The sequence below is a fragment of the Schistocerca gregaria genome, unplaced genomic scaffold (genome assembly GCF_023897955.1).
Source record: "Schistocerca gregaria isolate iqSchGreg1 unplaced genomic scaffold, iqSchGreg1.2 ptg000180l, whole genome shotgun sequence".
Classification (NCBI taxonomy): domain Eukaryota; kingdom Metazoa; phylum Arthropoda; class Insecta; order Orthoptera; family Acrididae; genus Schistocerca; species Schistocerca gregaria.
The window spans coordinates 5,994,932-6,018,684 of NW_026061730.1; the positions used below are offsets into that span (position 1 = coordinate 5,994,932).

The 23,753-nt window shown below is 44.1% G+C and overlaps 1 protein-coding gene across 1 annotated transcript in view; it reads left to right on the forward strand.

Moving 5' to 3' along the window:
* LOC126302898 (uncharacterized) overlaps window positions 1-17,977 on the forward strand; it is a 40,261-nt gene extending 22,284 nt beyond the window's left edge. The window contains exons 3-4 of the mRNA XM_049991753.1: window positions 3,727-3,935; window positions 17,775-17,977. Of these exons, the coding sequence (XP_049847710.1) occupies window positions 3,727-3,935; window positions 17,775-17,977 (412 nt within the window). The remainder of the gene's footprint in view (window positions 1-3,726; window positions 3,936-17,774) is intronic.
* Window positions 17,978-23,753: the final 5,776 nt, after the last annotated feature.

Sequence of the window (23,753 nt, forward strand, 5' to 3'; positions counted from 1 at the left end):
GAAAATTAATTGGTACATTCTCCTTTAATGTAAAGTTTGAATTATTGTTCTACTCTCCCTAGAAGTGGAGTTATTACCATATTCCCCCACGCATGCAGAGGAAATGGGCGGCCGCTGAATGCATCTAACACCCTCTCGTGACTTCCTGGCGAACTGCTTGGGATTTTCTCGGCCTGTTACGCATACAGCGCCTTATGTTGCGCATACAGCAAGTGCGCAAGGGTTGGCTACATTGTTATCTGTGACAAATGAAGCGCTAAGAGTGCGGAACATCGTCTCTTTGCTGTTTACCTTTTCGAATTAGTTCAGTGTTGCGCCTGTTGTTGGTAGTATTATACTTCTTGTGTAAAGCGTTGTTCTGGTTACGATGCCACGTTTTAGTAACAGTGTATATAAGAAGAGGAAGAACATAGCGAAAAGAAAATTAACACTAATACCAAGTTGCGATACTACAATTACTGAAACAGTGCTTTCTTCTGCTAAGCAACACATGGCCGGCCATAGCCCTGTGACATCTTCTAGCAAGAAGCCGACTGGTGGAAGTGTCAGATTTCGTGAATATGTTAGTGACAGTGATGATATTATCGAAGTACTGAATATTGGGTTATTATCTTACGTGCCAAAAGAAAGTGTTCTGTGCAAAATGTTTTCAAGTGTAGGAGTGGGACTAGAGATAACAAAGCACTTTGGTTCAGCTTGTGAGATAAAGATAATCTGTGCATGTTACAAGTATCAAGAGACTTTCTACAATTGACATGCCAGTCTCTTTGGTGAAAATGGACGATCTAGAGTGTTTGACGTGAATGTTCGACTTGTGTATGGTCTTTGATCCATTGGAAAAGGGTCTGCTGCTGGTAAACTGTTATGTGGTATTATGAACTTGTCATCGGCTCCAAGCAAATTTGGGTACTACTGTGAACTGGTAGGATCCTCTGTTGAAGATGTGGCTTGGAAAACCATGAAGGAAGCAGTGGAGGAATCTGTAGAAATGAACGATGGTTCTAGGCATTTGGTAGTGGCATTAGATGGTTCCTGGCAAAAGAGGGGTCATAAATCCCTGAATGGGGTAGTAACTGCTACTTGTGGTGATAGTGAAAAGTGATAGATGTTGCAATATTATCAAAACATTGTAGGTGCAAAAATAAAATCAAAGTAGAGCACAATGGAATCTGTGAGGCAAATTTTAGTGGATCAAGTGGAGCAATGGAAGTGGACGGAGTGAAACAAATTTTTGAACGTTCAGTTCCCAGATACAACGTTAGGTACAAATACTACCATTGGGATGGTGACTCCAAAGGTTTCAAGACTATAGAGGAACTGAAACCATATGGAAATGAATTTGTAGTTGAAAAGTTGGAATGCATTTGTCATGTGCAAAAGTGTATGGGTGCACGGCTTCGAATGCTCACACAAACTTTCGGTTCAAGTAAGCTCAGTGATGGAAAGACAATAGGAGGGAGAGGCAGGCTCACTGATGAGGTGATTGAACGTCTACAGAGATACTATGGGTATGCTATAAGGTAAAATACTAGTAATGTTAGTGACATGCGTGAAACAGTGTGGGCAATGTTCCTTCATACTGCCTCTTCCAATGAATACCCTCAACACAGCATGTGCCCAAAAGATTCCTGGTGCAAATATAATGCAAAAAAGGACTATGATCACAAACATGGTTTGCCAGCAGCTGTGATAAATACAATAAAACCAATTTTTCATGTCATAGCACAGCCAGAATTGTTACACAAATGTGTACACAGAAAGACGCAGAATCCTAATGAGAGTGTAAACAATTTGATTTGGAAAGCGATTCCTAAAAGGGTGTTTGTAAGCATAAAAACACTGCACTTTGGCATTTATGATGCAATAGCAACCTACAACCAAGGGAACACTGTGAAGTGTGAAGTTCTGAAGGCATTAGGATTTGCAGCTGGGGTGAACACTGTACGAGCACTAAGAAATATTGACAGAGAAAGGATAAAAGCAGCAGAAAGAAGAGAAAGGCATATGAAGCATGATGGAACAACAGGCCAGAAAAGAAGACAGAAGAGGAAGCTTTTGGAGGATGAAGAAGAAGACCCTGATAATCCATTCTATAGAGCAGGAAATTATTGAGAAACATTGATAGTCATTTCCCTTAAATTAGAATTTTTCGAATATAAGGAACATTTTCTCAAAATCCACTCAAGCCAGAGAGATGAAATTTTTATACAGCACTCCTAGTGATCAAACTTACATTGTTACATAGCCATTTGGCAATATGTTTGGTAGTTTCATTTCAGTTTAATTATAAAGCAATTATTTGTAAAAAATTGAGTCATTAATAAAAAAATAATTGGAAGGAAAGTAGAAAAGATACTCCAAAATCCCTCTGTCATAACTGCAATACTAAACCACTCTATATGAAAAAAATTCAAATTTTTCTATTTGGTAGTTTATTCATAAATGTTCCTCAAACTTAGTGATTTTAACATGGGCAGCATAGGCGTCTCCGGTTCCCCTTAAGTTCATCATGGTAACTGATGTGGTATACGGGTGTGGAGAGGCAGTAGTCAGTGTGAGCAGGGAACTTGTGTGGTGTAGGGTGGCTTGAACAGAGAAAGGCAGTAGCTGAGGTGTCTGTTAGGGTGGTAAAATACATATTCCGGATAAGGTGTTATGCAGGATGGTTGAACATGATTTGCAGCCAACTGGGGCTGTTTCTGAGGAACCCTATTGTTACTCCACATTGGTTATGGTGTGGGGATTTTTCGTTCGCTACTCCACGTCTGTCATCGGCATTGTGAGTGGGTTACTGATTCACTGTATATGGAGACCTGCAGATAGAGGGATGTGATAAAAGTGCACATATTATGTCAGGCTGTGGGCATGAAGGTATGAGTGGTTGGGGAGGTGGACTGAAAAGTGTAGATGAGTATATTGTAAGACAGGGTTGTACTACACAAAGAAAGCTGCAATTCGGGTTGCACAGTACTTGTGGAGTTCGTTGGGATTTTTTAGACTAGGCAGTAGTTTGAGTTACTCTCATGAACACTTGTCAGTTGGTACAGATATAGGGAAATCAGACCGCTTTCAGAGTAAAGACAGATCTACTACAAAAATGGTATCATTAAGTTGGAACTTCGTAGAAAAGTTCCAGAATTTATTGCCATCCTGGAAATCTCTCACGATCAAATTATTCTAGGACTAGAGAGCTGGCTGAAATCTGAAGTGGAAAGCTCTGAGATATTTAGCGAGTCGTGGTCAACGTGTACTGGAGTCACAGATTAGACGCTACAGGAGGGGGAGTGTTCATTTCAGTAGACAAAAACATTGTCCATATTAAGGTCGAAGTTGAGTGTGTCAGTGAAGTCATCTAGTCGCTTATTACATCTATAGGTGAAACCAAGTTAATTGTTGATTGTTTCTACTAGCCACCCGTGGCCGAGCGGTTCTAGGCGTTACAGCCTGGAATCGCGCGGCCTCTACTGTCGCAGGTTCGAATCCTGCCTCGGTCTTGGATGTGTGTGATGTCCTTAGGTTAATTAGGTTTAAATAGTTTTAAGTTCTAGGGTACAGTGCTCAGAGCCATTTGAACCATTTGAGTGCAAGTCGGGCACACAGTTTCAACCTGCCAGGACGTTTCTAGTCCACTGCTGAGTGGAAATCCAGTCTGGGTACTTTTACATTCTTGCATAAACCATACATGCTTGGTTTTTAACTTTTAACCTCGCGGATTGTGTGTTACAGGCGGCCGCTGTTGAGTGATCGCCTACTGCGCTATCAGCCATGGAACCTCTCCTTTCCCAACGACTTCAGTGCGCTGTGCGAGGAGCGGCAGCCAGAGGCGTCGCAGATGTTCAGCCTCGCTGCCTCACTGTACGCCGCCTATCGTGTCTACTGGGACGCTGCAGCTGAGTACATCGATTTATTATACGAAGATGAATTCAAGACTGTAGGTAAGTTTAATACCGGGACCCGTCCACTTCACAGTTATGCGCTGAAGACTGTCCAATTATTTGAGGAATGAGGTTCAAATACCCTTCTGAATATCTAGTTTTAGATCTTACGTTATTATGCATGCTACCCAACATAATCACTGGTGCTTTTTCAAAAGTCACTTTTTCGACTGCTTAGCAACTCTCCATCTGGACCTGTTAAAGCCTAACTACTCTATTTAGATGTATTGTTGACTATTTTATTATACAGGGAGTAAAAAAACTACCTACACAAAATTTTAAAGTGTTTAGAGAAGATAAAAAAAAAACAATTTATATGTGACACAAATTTCACAGGTGCACCCTCTACCTGCTAGTGGTCCGTGAAGGTTCCTACACTAGTGATGTACAGAGACTGTGTGATGTTTTAGAGACATTACTCAAGTGCCAGATGGGTGCTAATGATTGCATAACACACTCTAAACAAGTGGGTGTTCCACAAATAATGGTTGCAGCCTCAGCCTAACAGGCAACCGGCTCACCTGGGGTGTCTGCCAGTGTCTGGTACACCAAACAACTCGTCTCCGTCCTGTAGGAGCCCGGCAACATCTCTAAAAGAATGCCCATCCAACAGCACTTTGAACAATGTCATAGAACATCAGTGGAGGTAAGACCTTCATACATCTGCGACATTTGCTTCATATACAAAAGTGTTCCTTTTTGTCTTCTATAAACACTCTAAAATTCTGTACATGTAGTTTTTTTCAGACCCATTCTGAGGCTTGTTTTAAAAATGGCGATTGGAATCTGTAACATAATGGCTACAGACAAACTAATTTTTTGTCAATACTGTAACTGGTGTATTATTCTAAATTTCTCATGTATGATAATGGTATGATACTGTTCGTATTTACTAATTTTCTTTGATGAATAATATTTCGACTTGTAATTGAACAGTTAATTGGACGAGATTGTTGTTGCTGTTGTGGTCTTCAGTCCTCAGACTGGTTTGATGCAGCTCTCCATGCTACTCTATCCTGTGCAAGCTTCTTCATCTCCCAGTACTTACTGCAACCTATATCCTTCTGAATCTGCTTAGTGTATTCATCTCTTGGTCTTCCTGTACGATTTTTACCCGCCACGCTGCCCTCCAATGCTAAATTTGTGATCCCTTGATGCCTCAAAACATGTCCTACCAACCGGTCCCTTCTTTTTGTCAAGTTGTGCCACAAACTTCTCCCCAATTCTATTCAGTACCTCCTCATTAGTTATGTGATCTACCCATCTAATCTTCAGCATTCTTCTGTAGCATCACATTTCGAAAGCTTCTATTCTTTTCTTGTCCAAACTAGTTATCGTCCATGTTTCACTTCCATACATGGCTACACTCCATACAAATACTTTCAGAAACGACTTCCTGACATTTACATCTATACTCGATGTTAACAAATTTCATCTCGTTCACATAGGCCAAAACATATACACAGGCTGGTCCATTGATCGTGACCAGGCCAAATACCTCATGGAATAAGCGTCAAACGAAAAAACTACAAAAAACGAAACATGTCTAGCTTGAAGGGGGAAACCAGATGGCGCTATGTTTCGCCCACTAGATGGCGCTGCCATAGGTCAAACGGATATCAAATGGGTTTTTTAAAATTGGAACCCCCATTTTTTATAACATATTCGTGTAGTACGTCAAAAAATATGAATGTTTTAGTTGGACGACTTTTTTCGCTTTGTGATAGATGCCATTGTAATAGTCACAAACATATGGCTCACAATTTTAGACGAACAGTTCGTAACAGGTAGGTTTTTTAAATTAAAATACAAAACGTTGGTTTGTTTGAACATTTTATTTCGGTTTTTCCAATGTGATACATGGGAACTTATCATTTACAAGAACGCATTGTAAAGGTGGCAGGGGTAAAATACAGGGAGCGAAAGGTTATTTACAATTTGTACAAAAACCAGATGGCAGTTATAAGAGTCGAGGGACATGAAAGGGAAGCAGTGGTTGGGTATGGAGTAGGACAGGGTTGTAGCCTCTCCCCGATGTTATTCAATCTGTATATTGAGCAAGCAGTAAAGGAAACAAAAGAAAAATTCGGAGTAGGTATTAAAATCTATGGAGAAGAAATAAAAACTTTGAGGTTCGCCGATGACACTGTAATTCTGTCAGAGACAGCAAAGGACTTGGAAGAGCAGTTGAATGGAATGGTCAGTGTCTTGAAAGGAGGATATAAGATGAACACTAACAAAAGCAAAACGAGGGTAATGGAATGTAGTCGAATTAAGTCGGATGATGCTGAGGGAATTAGATTAGGAAATGAGACACTTAAAGTAGTAAAGGAGTTTTGCTATTTGGGGAGCAAAATAACTGATGATGGTCGAAGTAGAGAGGATATAAAATGTAGACTGGCAATGGCAAGGAAAGCGTTTCTGAAGAAGAGAAATTTGTTAACATCGAGTATAGATTTAAGTGTCAGGAAGTCGTTTCTGAAAATATTTGTATGGACTGTGGCGATGTATGGAAGTGAAACATGGATGATAAATAGTTTGGACAAGAAGAGGATAGAAGCTTTCGAAATGTGGTGCTACAGAAGAATGCTGAAGATTAGATGGGTAGATCACATAACTAATGAGGAAGTATTGAATAGGATTGGGGAGAAGAGAAGTTTGTGGCACAACGTGACGAGAAGAAGGGATTGGTTGGTAGGACATGCTCTGAGGCATCAAGGAATCACAAATTTAGCATTGGAAGGCAGCGTGGAGGGTAAAAATCGTAGATGGAGACCAAGAGATGAATACACTAAGCAGATTCAGAAGGATGTAGGTTGCAGTAGGTACTGGGAGATGAAGAAGCTTGCACAGGATAGAGTAGCATGGAGAGCTGCATCAAACCAGTCTCAGGACCGAAGACCACAACAACAACAACAACAACAATGTGATTACCTGTAAATACCACATTCATGCAATAAATGGTCAACATGATGTCCGTCAACCTCAATGCATTTGGCAATACATGCAACGACATTTCTCTCAACAGCAAGTAGTTCACCTTCCGTAATGTTCGCACATGCATTGACAATGCGCTGACGCCTTTTGTCAGGCATATTCGGTGGATCACGATAGCAAATATCCTTCAACTTTCCACACAGAAAGAAATCCAGGGACGTCAGATTGGGTGAAAGTGCGGGCCGTGTTATGGTGCTTCAATGGCCAATCAACCTGTCATGAAATATGCTATTCCATACCGCTTGAACCACACGTGAGCTATGTGCCGGACATCCATCATGTTGGAAGTACATCGCCATTCTGTCATGCAGTGAAACATCTCTTAGTAACATCGGAAGAACATTAAGTAGGAAATGTGCATACATTGCACCATTTAGATTGCCACTGATGAAATTGGGGCCAATTGTCCTTCCTCTCATAATGCCGCAACATACATTAACCCACCAAATGCAATCATTATTCACTACACTAAACTTACCATCCTAGTCCCAACAACTCCATGCATTGCATCCCCACCATCAAAAATATCGATTTCAGAACCAGTTTTCCACACCATCAGTCGAACTCACTGTCATCATCCCAACAGTTTCTTGTGTAGTATCCCTAACATGAAAGATATTCAGTTTAGAACCACTGTTCTCAACAACATTCAGTCTCCGTGAACGTCCACATATAGTCCAACAGATAATGATAACATCCTTATTCACCTTTCATTTTAACATATAAGTCACCTACACCAAAAACGAATCCTACTTTATCTTCAGCCACCCCAAAACATCAGCTTAAAACCTATACCTAAACTTTTTCGCCACATATCACACCAAGACAAAGCAGTTGCGTAGCATTCCATTCATACGTCTGTTCCATCAGCTCCAGCGAGATAATCATCACTCACATGATATCTCAATGCTACAACTGTACCTTAATGAAAATTGTTACAATCAAATAACAAAATCCCATCGTCACTCTACACTCTACAAAGCACAGGTAATTGCTACAACATACCATCAAATGTTGTTGCGAATGGGTGCTTGTGAGATATCTTGATAGCAGCCTCTCATTCTACAGACCAAAAAATCCCTGGATTGGTGACACACATGAAGAAAACCACTACCACATTTTGCATAATATGAACAACGCATTGAAAAGGATTCATTCTGTTCATTATCCTCTCATCCAGAACAACTACATGTTGCGAAACAACCTCAACAAGCCAGACTCAGTGCCTCATACCTTAAAGATATCTTCATTGATCCTCATTGTTCCTAATGACTCTTTGACAATTCGGTACATACAGGGTCACACAAATACGACCACCACATCTTTTGCTCGCAGTTTAAAGTACCTGTCCATAACGCCACAAAGCGAATTAAATGTAGCATTTACAACACAAGACTAAAACGACACATTCCAGAAAATGCTGATGAGACGCTGCTCATAACTCCATTACTTTCAAACATCTTAAAAAAACTCTTATTTCCTACTAGCTCTAGTAAAGTGGTGTGATGTCATACTGTATGCAAGTTTCTATCCCTATAACTTAAGGGTAGCGTCTCTGAATACTAATCAAAACGTCCTGGGACCCAGATTCGAACATTGCTACTGCTTAAATTTAGAAAATAATTATCAGTAAGTCAGTAGTGGTCCAGGGGCGGACAGAGCTCCAGGACGCTCTTTTGCCCTTGGCATGGGTAACCGCTCCTAGAAGCCTGAAGAGCCAGCAGTGTTCAAAGGCAGAAGGTAATGGGAACCACTGATCTGTATCCACAGGACATGTGGCCTGTAATTGAAAAGTGTTATGATGACCCCTCCATTGGCGAAATATTCCAGACTAGCCCCCCATTCGGAACTGTGGGAGAAAATTGCCAAGAGACAGGTGTCCCAATGAATTATGTTTGCTGTATAGCTCCTTGTCCTACACATCACGCTTCTTTTTTACTGTAAATCTTAGTCAACAGCAGATCTTCATCTGCTCTAATAACTTTACTTCATGGTGTAGCCTCTGGTACATCAAAATCAATTATGTAAAAACCCAAGAAATTATTACAATAAATACCATCAATAATTCTATCTCCTTAACTTCCACCATGGCACACATAAACATGGTTGTGTGGTGGCACTCGCATCGGAGGTAAGATGGTTCCAATCCAGGTATGGAAGAAATTTCCGTCCCTAGTATTTCATCTACATCCACATCTACGTGATTACGCTGCTGTTCAGAATAAAGTGCCGGTCAGAGAGTTCAATAAACCACCTTCAAGCTGTCTCTCTACTGTTCCACTCTCACGCCACGCAGGGAAAATGAGCACTTAAATTTTTCTGTGCGAACGCTGATTTCTCTTATTTTATCGTGATGATCATTTCTCCCTATACAGGTGGGTGCCATCAAAGTGTTTTCGCAATCAGAGAAGTAAATTGATGATTGAAATTTCATGAGGAAATCCCGTCGCAACGAAAAACGCCTTTGTTTTAATGGTTGCCACTCCAAATCACGTATCATGTCTGTGACACTATCTCCCCTATTTCACGATAATAGAATACGAGCTGCCCTTCTTTGAACTTTTTCCATGTAATCCCTCAGTCCCACCTGATGCGGATCTCCCACTGCACAGCAATACTCCAGAATAGGGCGGAGAAACATGGTGTAAGCAGTCTCTTTAGTAGACCTGTGGCACCCTCTACGTGTTATGCCAATGAATCGCTGTCTTTGGTTGGCTCTACCCACAATATTATCTATGTGATCGTTCCAATTAAGGTTGTTTGTAATTGTAATCCCTAAGTATTTAGCTGAATTTACAGCCTTCAGATTTGTGTGAGTTATAGCGTAATCGAAGTTTAGCTGATTTATTTTAGTACTCGTGTGAATAACTTCACACTTTTCTTTATTCTGGGCCAATTGCCACTTTTCGCACTATACAGATATCTTATCTAATTCGTTTTGCAAGTTGTTTTGATCATCTGATAACTTTACAAGATGGGAAATGACAGCGTCATCTGCAAACAATCTAAGACGGCTACTCAGATTGTCTCCCATGTCGTTAATATACATCAGGAACAATAGAGAGCGTATAACCCTTCCTTGAGGAACGCCGGATATTAATTCTATTTTCCTCGATGACTTTTCGGCTTTTTCCACGAACTGTAACCTTTCTGACAGGAAATCACGAGTCCAGTCGCACAACTGAGGCGATATTCCGTAGGCATGCAGTTCCGTTAGAAGACTCTTGTGAGGAATGGTGTCGAAAGCCTTCTGGAAATCTAAAAGTGGGGAATTAATTTGACATCCCCTGTCGATATCACTCATTATTTCATGAGTATATAGAGCTAGTTGTGTTTCACAAGAACGACATTTTCTGTATCCGTGCTAGGTGTCAGTAAATAGTTTTCTTCGACGTACTTCATAATGTTCGAATACAGTATATGTTCCAAAATCCTACTGCAAATCGACGTTAGTGGTATAGGCCTGTAACTCAGCGGATTACTCCTACTTCCCTTTTTGGATATTGGTGTGACTTGAGCAATTTTCCAGTCTTTAGGTACGGATGTCTCTGTGAGTGAGTGGTTGTATATAAATGTTAAATATGGAGCTATTTGATCAGCATACTCTGAGAGGAACTTGACTGGTATACAATCTGGACAGGAGGCCTTGCCTTTATTAAGTGATTTAAGCTGCTTCTATGTTTCTCATCTTGGCAGTTGTTATTGATTGGAATTCCGGACTTGGTGAAAGAGTTTCGGAAAACCGTGTTTAATAACTCTGCTTTAGTAGCACTGTCATCAGTGACTTCACCGTTGTTATTGCGCAGTGAAGGTACTGATTGCGTCTTACCAGTGATGTGCTTCATGTATGACCAGAATATCAAAATCTCTATGGGTTTTCTGTCAGATTTCGAGACAGAATTTCGTTGTGGAAATTATTAAATGCATCTCGCACTGAAGCACGCTCTATATTTCAAACTTCGGTAAAACTTTGCCAATCTCGAAGATTTTGCGTTCTTTTAAATTTGACATGCTTTTTTCGTTAGTTCTGCAACAACGATCAAACCCGTATTGTGTACCATGGAGGATAAGTATCATCACTTATTAAATATGTGGTTTATATCTCTCAATTCCTGTCGCTGCTATCACTCTGAAAACATTCCATAACTTTTCTACACTTACATGATCAGATGTGAAGGAGTGAAGACTGTCTCTTAAAAATGAGTTAAGAGCATTTTTATCAGCTTTTTAAAACAGATATACTTTGCGTTCCTTTTTGATGGTTGTAGGTGTTGCTAAAAGGTCAAGTATGCTTTCGCAACCATTTACGCTTCGAGTGGGCTCATGAACTAATTGTTCAAAATAATTTTCTGAGAATGCATTCAGTACAATTTCGGATGACGTTTTATGCCTGCCGCCGGCTTTAATCGTATAATTTTTCCAACATATCGAGGGTAGATTGATGTCACCACAGACCATAACTGTATGAGCGGAGCACTTATTTGAGATGAGACTCACGTTTTCTTTGAACTGTTCAGCAACTATATCTTCTATATCTTCTGAGTCGGGGGGTCGATAAAACGACCCAATTAATAATTTAATCTGACTGTCAAGTATAACCTCTACCCATACTATTTCACATGAGCTACCTACTTCAATTGCGTTACAAGGCCAACTACCTCTGGCAGCAATAAATAATCCACCACCAACTGTATTTAATCTATCTTTGCTAAACACTGTTAGATCATTTGAAAAAAATTCGGCTGAACTTATTCCCAGCTCTCTGTACCTACAACTATTTGAGCTTTAGTGCTTCTATTAGGGCTTGGAGCTTTGGTTCTTTCTCCAACAAAGCTACGACAATTTACAACTACAATACCAATCGTTTCTACACGTACCTTACTGTGTTTTACGTGCTCACTTTTAGACGGGCGCCCCTCCTGTGGTTCCCTGAGACATTCTAACCTAAGAAACCGCCCAGTCTCTTCCACACAGCCCCTGCTACCCGTGTAGCCACCTCCTGCGTGTAGTGAACTCCTGACCTATTAAGCAGAACCCAGAAACCCACCACCCGATGGCGCAAGTCAAGGAATCTGCAGCCTACAGAGTCACAGAACCGCTTGAGCCTCTGATTCAGATGCTCCACTCGGCTCTGTACCAAAGGACCACAGTCGGTTCTATCGAAGATGCTGCAAATGGTGAGCTCTGCCTTAATCTCGGAAGCAAAGACTGGCAGTCTTTACCATTTCAGCTAGCTACCCGAAACCAGACAGAATCTGCTCCAATCCAAAGCGACACACGTCATTGCTACCAACATGAGCCATCACCTGCAGTTGGCAGCACACTGTACTCTTCATGGCATCCGGAAGCACCCTTTCCACATCCGAAATGAATCCCCCCGGTATGCACACGAAGTGCACACTGGCTTCCTTCTCCTCCTTGGCAGCCATGTTCCTAAGGGGCCCCATTACGCGCCTAACGTTGGAGCTCCCATCTACCAGCAAACCCACCCTGCCCAGACATCGTCAGCCACACATAACACCCAAAACCCGCTTTTCAAACGAACCGGGGAGTCCTACGAGTGGTCCCTCAGAATGTTTTTCGCTGCCTGCCAGACCTTGGAATGATCTTCCACTCGACCATGGGGAGGGGTCAACCTCAATGCAGGCAGTACCCAGGGTGGTCACAGCAGTGGACCGATCGGAGGACACGTGGGACGTGCTCAACGTCCCTCTCATCCCCGTGTTCGGTCCCCCACAGTGGCGCCCCTTGGCAGCAGCCTCAAGCTGTGTGACGGAAGCCAACACAGCCTGGAACTCACATCTGTACACAACAATCACAGTTCCTATCCATTACTGCAGTCACTCCTGTTTGAAGCTTGTAAAAATATACAACAGATAAATGGTGTGCTCGCCTTATTAGCAGCAGGAAATCGAAGTGCTCTCTCACTGACCGTCTAACTGACACTCAGTCGTTCTAACCAAACAAACAAAAGCCTGTACGATACGAGGGTCAATAGCAACGGCGGTACTGTATACTACACTGTTATTGAAATAAAATTCTGTGCCTTGTAAGCACTCGAACACACTAGAAATTACAAAAAATAAACTAGTAACTACACAGTAACTGAAAATGAGTCACTCCTGTTTGAAGCTTGCAAAAAATATGTAACAAGCGGATGGTGCACTTGCCTTAGTAGTATCAGGAACTAAGGGTGCTCTCTCGCTGACGGTCTAACACCAGTAATGGGAGGGGGGATGCAAGCATAAAGTTTCTCATCACCAGGCCTTGCGTCAGTGTTCTACATTAAATTACCTCTCCTCAGTGTATCATGGCATGTGGGCCTGAGACACTGTTGAAGGTGACACCTGTGGTATCCAGGATAATCGCCTGTAGCTAACCGTCAATCGATAATCACTGAGATGCTGTACGCCTAAGCAGCATCACCAGGCACCAGTGAGAAAGAAACAGTAAGCCACTCCTCCTGTACTTTTGAGGCGCCACACACGACAAGTTTTTCCAGCTCTGCCTGCTTCTGGTACGAGTTCTGTCAGAGACCAGCCTGAGTTCTGCCTATAAGGGTATCAACAGTTCCATGATGACAGCAGAGAAGTGACCAAGTTCCACTTCTGCCTTCAAAGTGCAGTGTTGGTGTAACGTCACTCAGTCAAGCCTAGACCAGGCATGCATGCACAGAGAGTCGAGAGCCAACAATAGACACATACTTGTCCCAACTGCAGTAAACGTTCAGTGTTCATCATCTGCAGACTTGCGCTGTAATGCCACTCAGTGTTTTCAGCAGCTCCTGAGTATTTGAACCCCAATTAATACCACACATGCTCATACAGCCACAGCCAAAAGTAGATAAAGATGTGTATTGCATTCCAAACAATAAGGCGTTCTGTTCATTGACTGTTTCATTTATCTACTTGTAAATTTATTGAAAGCATACACAACAAAATGCGTGTCAGATGTGGATGTTAAGCTGTTAACACATCCATTACAGTCACCCACACTCAACAGATACATTAGAGCCACAGTTCCCTCACAATACAAGAACAGTGCCCAATTACGTGGAGGAAGATATGCGTTTACAGTAAGGAGGCGGACCTGCTGCTGCAGTTCTCTTTGCTGACATGGGCAGAGGACTCTCACTTTCTTTCGCATGTCTTGGAATAAACACGCATCCCCAGCCTACAACAAACTCAAATCAAGAAAACAGCAAATTCGACAATGTGGGGATTCCATCATTCAACCATCTTCTGTACTTGGAAAAACCCACTGGTTGAGGCAATGCTGTGGTAAGCTGGTGTCTCCAAACTTGATTTTCGACCAAATTTAGTTTCTCTGTGATGTCCCTCCACAGCTTAGGCTGAATGATACGATGGTTCCTTTGGATGGACACAGCTGTCCTGCTTCCCCATTCTTCCCAATTCTGCGTTATGCTCTGTCTCTAATACCTGTTTCATCAACAGGATGTTAACCCCTAATCTTGTTTCTTGCTTCGTCTTTCCAAAAGCCTTAACTGACCCAGTGTTACTTCCACCAATAGAACTTCGATCTCAGCACTCTCAAAATTTTACCATTCCTTAAAGTCTTAGAACACCTTTCCATTCTGTATCGTCTTTTGCGTCTCACACGCAACCTCTACCAGCTGATTAGATTGTCCACTCTTCTCAAGTTCCTCAAACTTTGTCGCATATTGTATACGTTCCATTAACCTGGGGATCAAAACGAAATTGTACTCGCCTATCCTCTGCATACCTAGGCTTCTCCTGCGCCTGTACCAACGGGTCATACCTACCCTCCATTTGCCTCCCTTCTGTATCCTATTCCAGCGAAACGTCAGCTGGCTGTTTCTTCCTGTACAAGAACAGTATGTAGACAATTACTCATCCAACCAGCTATAATTCTAGCGTCTATGTCTCTTCAGTATGTAGATTTTCCCGCTTCCAGCCTTCTGACCACCGTTATCTGTGCCTCACACCTCACTCTACCCACATCAACTTCTCAACCATACTTCCCAGCCCACTCCAACACCTTGAAATATATACACCCTTTCTGACCTGCACCAGCTTCATACTGTATTGCCATCATAGTAGTTATTGGGAACTGACTCCCAATGACTTGCCAGACACGCTAGCTTTATCCTCACCACAGCACCATCATCAACTTCAATGTACGTGTTTTTTTAGAGACGCTATGCCTTTATTTAAAACCTATCATTTTATTCATTCTAACCGTAAAAACTATACAGGCATTTCTAACCTGGATAGGCTGAAGAGCAGCAACGTGTCTGCAGCTTGCCCACCACCCAATCATGTGGTGGGAGTGAAGTAAGTAAAAAGAAAAGTTAAGTGTCTACATCAAAGTCGTATATTCGGCCTTTCACAGAATATGCCCGTGTATAACAATCTTTCGGAACTTATTCGTCTTACTGGGTCTACATTTGCCAATGAACTATATACATTGGATGACGTATAGCGTATCAGTATCATTCTTCTTTGATTTGTACTCTGAACATGAACAGTGCTCGAGGAAAACAACTATTAGGACTTCTCAGATTGCAGTCGATAAAGCTGTCCTCAAGCTGAGGCCTGGTTTGGTCACGACAGAGCTTTGCGAGCCATTGTTCTACTGCATGTTGTGGTCACTCGCCGTATTCCTACTTTTGAACTAACTATCCCAGTTAATAATTGTGGGACACAGTTGATTATTGGGTCTCCGAACAATTCTGCAGTTCCCACATTTTCGATTTCGATAAAGCAGTGTCAGAGGTGAAAGAAGTGATAAGTGACAGAAGGAATCTCGGGAGCAATGCCTGAATCCCAAGTCTCTGGAGTTGTTATCCCACATTCATCCACTCAGCAGACGAGGCATATATGTCTCAATTGCTTTTATTGCTGCATTATTATCATCACACAAGAGACGAGTAAGACGATGTAATTACATTTTTCTGGGTGTCTTTGAATTTATGCTAACAGAATACTAAGAGTAACCGTTCATTGTGGTAAAGGTACTCCCTAAATTTTATTTATTTTTTTGGGCTTTTCCTCGACATTCTCGCGTTAGTGAAACAAACTGGTGACAAATCTGCTCCATCACTTTTCTTTACGCTGCCTGATTGGGTCACTAAGTTCACGGAGGAAAGCGAAATATCAGAAAGACGAGAATTCAGCCTGCATCTTCTTTCTTTGTACAGCATGCCCATAGAGTTATGTCAAAAGAGTATGTTCTATATTGACGTACTTAGATATAAAAAATATGTATCCAGCAGATTGGTATGTGGACGGTCACACCTTACACAGAGGTCTATGTGTCTTGCTGTCCCCTTTGCTTTATTGTGGATCGTCCTTGTAATTCTGTTTACAAAGACTTCTTCAACACTTGCGTCAATTTTCCATTGATCTCTTAACGTTGAGCAACATGGGACTTTATTAATCATCATATGGAGTCACTGGCGTGGTAAGATCTGAAATCTGTCATACCCATTTCCAAGGGTTGTTGAGATGGTAATATTGAGATATCGTGGTCACCTGTTTAATGTGCTTCAAGTGTTGCAGAACAGCACACAGTCCGAGGCCAAATTGTTGATTAAGGGACCGACACACCTCAGTAACCAAACGTGACTCAGGCTCCTTCTTGTTACAACCACACACGATCCGTGGCTGCATTGTCATGGACCTGAGGTATCGGGCTTTTCTGTTGTACAGAGAAATGAAAGTTCCCATTCATGTAAGCTTAAAAAGAATGTGGTCCTAACAGATGGGTTCCTTACCAACTCTTGCTGATAATGAGTATTTCCCTTAGACAAGAAGCCGGCCGCGGTGGTCTCGCGGTTCTAGGCGCGCAGTCTGGAACCGTGCGACTGCTACGGTCGCAGGTCCGAATCCTGCCTCGGGCATGGATGTGTGTGATGTCCTTAGGTTAGTTAGGTTTAAGTAGTTCTAAGTTCTAGGGGACTGATGACCACAGCAGTTGAGTCCCATATTGCTCAGAGCCATTTGAACCTTAGACAAGAAAACAATTTTTTCCTGAGCAAACTGTTATATATGGTACATTTATCAGTAAGCAACACTCTCGAGCGATGCATGGCAGAAGTTCTCACAACGAAGTACCGCAGGCTACAAATTGTTACTCCATATCTTTGTCAGACAATTCCGTAACAAACACTGCCCTAAATCCTTTCGTATTCAAATTTTTTCAGTGTGGTTGTGCATTGTTCAGCAAGATGCCGTTAAGTCGAACTACTCTTTTGCAAATGTATTTCATTGGAGACTGCTCATCTGATTAAGAGACGTGACACATGTTTCCTCTCACTTTTTATTGCTTCAAATACGTGGCTTGTCTTTGAGACAGCCTGAAAATACAGGACATTTATGTCAATCAGGAGGGGCTGCTTTACGAGGTGGACCGTGGCAAACGGTCTCATCATGCCTTTCATAATTTTTACTAATGCAGGTGTTCATGCACCCACAACTCCGCCACTAATCTCTCCTTTACAATATAACTTTTGCTCCATGGATTCGGAACTCAAAGGCTGCAGTGGTGAAACAAAAATATAATTCTGATAACATTGTTTTTTTTTGGCCATCTTCAAAGCAGGAATATCAATAAAACCTATTATCTTCCTCACTTTTATTGAGAGCCTTACAAGGACTTTTTGGACCCCTTGTAGACGTGCATACTTAACAATGATGTCTGTGTTTGTCAATACTCTTAACTTGTGTTGGCTAGTCACGTTACATAATTCTGGGTAAATGCTCCAGGATAATGTAGGAAGACAACGCCCAATTTCCTACCTGCAGTGTATGGGCACCACTTACTTGCTGTTTTTTTTTTTTTTTTTTTTTTTTTTTGCAGGTGAAGAGTGGCAGCTGCAGCTGGAGGACAGAAGCAGCGCTACACTCTCTGTGGACATTGACTGCGTGCAGCTGTTGACGAACGCCGTGGACCACCCCACGTGTCCGCTGGAAGACCTGCCTCTGGAGGCCGTTAAGCAGCGCGAGCAGTCCGCGTGCAGCTGTGGGACGACGTGGTGCAGAGGTCGCCCCACATACCTGTGACCAGCTACCTGGCCTACACGCAGAGGGCGAACGTCAACCTCTGTCTGCTGGCCTGGAAGACAGTCAACTCGTACAGCATTTGTCAGGGCGTCCCGTTTAGTATGATACAGACCGTGAGTGATGCTCGCTGCTACTTCGATAGTCCTGACGGCCAAACGTGTCTGCACTCGAACGCTACCGATGCCATCTGCTCTGTTTTCAGAGCTATTCTGTTGCTGAAGTGTCGCGATTTATCCTCCTTTAAGCATTGCCATAATTGTACACTCATTTATTTCCAATTTCTATCGAGCGATCGTACTAGCAGCATACTGCATCAAAAGCCAACAGAAGAAACACTGAACTACAAAAACAGTTTAAATAACGCTACCTTAAAATACAAGGATTTCAAAATCGACAGCTTGAAGCCTTTAGAAATCTCATTTATAATGGTAAATACACTCCTGGAAATTGAAATAAGAACACCGTGAATTCATTGTCCCAGGAAGGGGAAACTTTATTGACACATTCCTGGGGTCAGATACATCACATGATCACACTGACAGAACCACAGGCACATAGACACAGGCAACAGAGCATGCACAATGTCGGCATTAGTACAGTGTAAATCCATCTTTCGCAGCAATGCAGGCTGCTATTCTCCCATGGAGACGATCGTAGAGATGCTGGATGTAGTCCTGTGGAATGGCTTGCCATGCCATTTCCACCTGGCGCCTCAGTTGGACCAGCGTTCGTGCTGGACGTGCAGACCGCGTGAGACGACGCTTCATCCAGTCCCAAACATGCTCAATGGGGGACAGATCCGGAGATCTTGCTGGCCAGGGTAGTTGACTTACACCTTCTAGAGCACGTTGGGTGGCACGGGATACATGCGGACGTGCATTGTCCTGTTGGAACAGCAATTTCCCTTGCCGGTCTAGGAATGGTAGAACGATGGGTTCGATGACGGTTTGGATGTACTGTGCACTATTCAGTGTCCCCTCGACGATCACCAGAGGTGTACGGCCAGTGTAGGAGATCGCTCCCCACACCATGATGGCGGGTGTTGGCCCTGTGTGCCTCGGTCGTATGCAGTCCGGATTGTGGCGCTCACCTGCACGGCGCCAAACACGCATTCGACCATAATTGGCACCAAGGCAGAAGCGACTCTCATCGCTGAAGACGACACGTCTTCATTCGTCCCTCCATTCACGCCTGTCGCGACACCACTGGAGGCGGGCTGCACGATGTTGGGGCGTGAGCGGAAGACGGCCTAATGGTGTGCGGGACCGTAGCCCAGCTTCATGGAGACGGTTGCGAATGGTCCTCGCCGATACCCCAGGAGCAACAGTGTCCCTAATTAGCTGGGAAGTGGCGGTGCGGTCCCCTACGGCACTGCGTAGGATCCTACGGTCTTGTCGTGCATCCGTGCGTTGCTGCGGTCCGGTCCCAGGTCGACGGGCACGTGCACCTTCCGCCGACCACTGGCGACAACATCGATGTACTGTGGAGACCTCACGCCCCACGTGTTGAGCAATTCGGCGGTACGTCCACCCTGCCTCCCGCATGCCCACTATACGCCCTCGCTCAAAGTCCGTCAACTGCACATACGGTTCACCTCCACGCTGTCGCGGCATGCTACCAGTGTTAAAGACTGCGATGGAGCTCCGTATGCCACGGCAAACTGGCTGACACTGACGTCGGCGGTGCACAAATGCTGCGCAACTAGCGCCATTCGACGGCCACCACCGCGGTTCCTGGTGTGTCCGCTGTGCCGTGCGTGTGATCATTGCTTGTACAGCCCTCTCGCAGTGTCCGGAGCATGTATGGTGGGTCTGACACACCGGTGTCAATGTGTTCTTTTTTCCATTTCCAGGAGTGTATTATTTTCCGTTTTTCGACTGCCGGAGTATGCATGTACCTTCCCCAGTTATGTAACTTGCCTGGAAAGATACTGTTGTCCTTTCAGATCACGTGTATAATCCAGATCCTGTGTTCTGAGGTCGTGTATCGTATGACAGGTTTCTCTGTCATATCTACAGCAGTGTTGATAGATAGCGCCCTCACACTTCTCAGCTGGCTAGAATCATTCTGCTACCACATGTGTGCTTGTGTTCGTCATCTCAGGATTCCTAATGACCTGCTACCTGCTGAAGTAAGCAAGTTATTCCGTCGTCAGGTGTTGTACGTGTTAATACCGTGGAGTGTAGTATGTGTGGCACCTGTTGCTTTGGAAAAGACGAGTAAATCTTACCTGATCCACAGTCATGTGTTAGTCCTTGTGGGGATTTCACTGTCAGTGGCTTTAAATTTGGTTTTTCTCGGCCTGGCTGGATACATGTACCTACGTACTCGGTATTCATTGAGGCAACTCAAAATTGTCGATAACACTAAATTTGCCTCAAAGAAGGAATGTCTTTTATGTCATTTAAGGCTGTTATCGTAACTGGAATAGGTATTACAATTAGAATTGGGTTCCACCAGGCTCAAGGAACTGCGCAGTTCGTCTATTACATACACCTAGTTACAATGGTGCAAGGACCAGTGCTCTTCGTCTGTTTCTTTTGTAATGGAACGACGCTCCCCATACTGAAGAACAGGATACTAGCGTGGTGGAACACAAATAGCATCCCTGCTGGGCTAGAGCTGTGTTCAGCAGCTGAGAGGAATCTAGTCAGGAGAAACAATGAACAGTCTCTGGTTGCCGAATCCTCTCTGTAGCCTCCTTCAGTATTTTATTCAAGTAACTGTCTTGCATTAAAGCCAGCAATAAAAATTGAATCTACCTGATATGACAATATTAAACGTCATTAAATGCGATATAGTACAACCAGTACTTCTCTTTCCTTATGTCTTCTTCATGATAACTGTATGCTTGCTTACAAGTGGTAACCTCTGTCTACACATTCTAACGCACTGAGATTACTTACTAAACTTGTTGGGAAGCGCTTTGTGTACCCAAACATATCTGGTACCGTGCACCGCGGAATTTGAATCCCCGTCAGACGTCATGGACGTCGAAGACCCTAGAGGTCTCTGCACCATCGCGCCATAAGCTGTGGTGGCGCTGTCCCCCTGGCCCGCATTTAACGTGAGGGTACCACAGTGGAACACGTGGTGGCACCAGCCAATAGCGGCATCCTCGATAGAGTACTTAAGCGCCTGCCTCTCGCTCAGCCATCCAGTCTAACATTGCGTACATCTCTGGACATATCGCCACGTCTTAGACAGCCTATTTACTTTCCTGTTTTGTTTACGAGTGATCGTGGTTGTCTAGTTAGGTTTCCTTGACTCTGTCTTCTCGTTCTTCTTGTTGTCGTAGGGTTCTTCGTTGATCGTGTTCGTTCTCTCCAGCTGTGTTGTCGTTCGCGGGCCGCTCCGCGGGTCCCGCCCCATTTTCCGTCACTTCAACCCCACGACTGTTCCGCTCGCCGTAACAACATTTTGGCGACGAGGTAAAAGGTGGTCGTTGTTGGTATGGAGGCGAAGCTGGTCTGTCTGCTGGAGCAACAGCAGCAGCTCCAGTTAGACATCTTACAAAAGCCGCTGCAGTTGCTAACGGACAAAGTCGATGCCTGGGATGCATTACCACAACAGCTTCAGAGTCTTTGGGTGTCCGATGCTTTCCCACGTCCGCCGTCGTTTCCACCCTTTAATGACGCTAATTGGAAAACCTACTTACGTCGGCTGAAACATGTCGCTGCTTTTCAAGTCATGGAAGGCTCCTTGCAGCGGACGTGGTTTTTGTCTTGGGCCTCCCCAGATCATTCTTCTCCGCAAGTTGGCACCGTTGTTCGATCCTGTGGCTCTCTCTTTCCAGGAGAGCTGCCTTTTGCTGACAAACTGTTATTCCCAATGCTACCATGTTGCCTCTTGGCTGGAGTTTCACAACTACCAGAAACAGCCTGGTCAATCGTATCGTTCCTGGGTGATGGACTTGCAGGGTCTCCGCCATCGATGCTATTTTATGTACACCAATCAGCAGTGTAATGCTTCGTATGCAGTCTCCCTGATCAAGGATGTGGTGGTTCAGCTGGCTCCCGATCCTGAGGTCTGTACTGTAGTGTTGAAATTAGACAACCCCTCCTTGGAAGTGATTCTCCGCATTGCCCACTCCTTTGAAATTGCTCAAGCGGCTAACGAGCGTCTTATGGCGCGACCGCAGGTGACGGCGATCGTAGCCTCACGACGGGTTTCGACCCTGCGACGTCGACGTGGCCCAGCCGACAGAGGCTGGGGCCGTCGTAACTCCTCGTTGTCCGACGTCTCTATAGCATCGGCGCCTTCGGTTGCTCATCGTCGCCAATCGAATGGCCCACTTCCATCTTGCCCACAGTGCTTTACTGCACATTCACGGGCTGATTGTCCCCACCAATGGAAAACGTGTGCGCTGTGTAACAAGGAGGGCCACATCTGATCGTTTGTCGTAGTCGCTCGACTAGCTCCAATCCTGCCCTACCAGGGCCTCAAGATACAGTCGATGCTCTGCAATCAGTGGTCCCACAGGATGACTCATCAGTGTGGAAGCTTTACCACACGCTCCGCATTTTCGCGGAGGATGCTAGTTTACAGCTCAACACTGGGGCCACCATCCCCTGATTACTGTGGCGACACATACCCAGTTGGGCTATACTGTGTTGTCTCCTCCCTCTCGCCCTCGCCGTTTGGTCGCCTACAGAGATGGTTTCATTCCCCTTCGAGGCAGTTCGTCGTCCAGGCGACGTACAAGTGTGTTCCCCGGCTCCTTACACTCTTTGTCGTCGACCATCCATTGGCTACGAATATGCTTGGCCTGGATGCGTTTCAACTGTTTGGCTTTCCAATTTCCGACGAAATTAAGGTCGTTTCCACAGCTGTTCCCTTTAAGGACTTGGACGATCTGCGCTCCGCTTTTGCGTCATTGTTTGCACCGGATCTCAGATGTGCTTCCAGCTTTCAGGCACACATCACCCTACGGCTGTATGTGCAGCCTCGCTTTTTCCAGGCCCAGCCCCTTCCAGCCTGCAGTCAAGCAGGAGCTTGATTGGCTCCAGGCCACTGGTGTGCTGGAGCCTGAAACTTACAGTGCATGGGCGACACCACTGGTGGTCATATGGAAACCCAATTTGTCCACTTGGCTGTGTGGGGACTTCGGCGCTACAGTCAATGCTCACTCCCTCATTGACACTTACCCCATTCCCTGACAGGAAAACCTTCTTCCCAAGCTTGCCAGGGGAGAGTATTTTTCCAAGATCGACTTGGCTGAGGCATACCACCAGTTGCCCTTGTATGCCGAATCTCAGAACATCATGGTTATCAACACGCCTTTCTGATTGTATAAGCGCCTTCCCATTGGTGTCTCTTTGGCGCCGACCATTTTCCAGCGGTTCCTGGAATAACTTACACAACCTATCCCTGCCTGTGTGAATTATTTGGATGACATCTTGGTCACCGGGCATCCCGCATATCATATACTGAAAACTCATGATCTATTAAGATAAAGTCTCAAAAATCAAGAATTATTCTCTCTATAATATTTGCAAAACCTCAGCACCTTACTTCATGCTCTGCAGTCTCCTGGTTTATGCTGCGGGCTGGACAAGTGTTGTTTTTTTTCAACCGGAGGTGAAATACTTAGGCCACTGGCTTAGCTAAGATGGCATTCACCCTTCAGGTCATAATGTCGTGGCCATTGAGGCCCTTCCTCATCCCAAAGACTTACCTGAACTCCAGGTGTTTTTGGGCAACATTACTTATTACTCGAAGTTCTTGCCCCAGGTTGCCTCCATTGCTCAACCCCACAATCACTTGCATGTGCCTT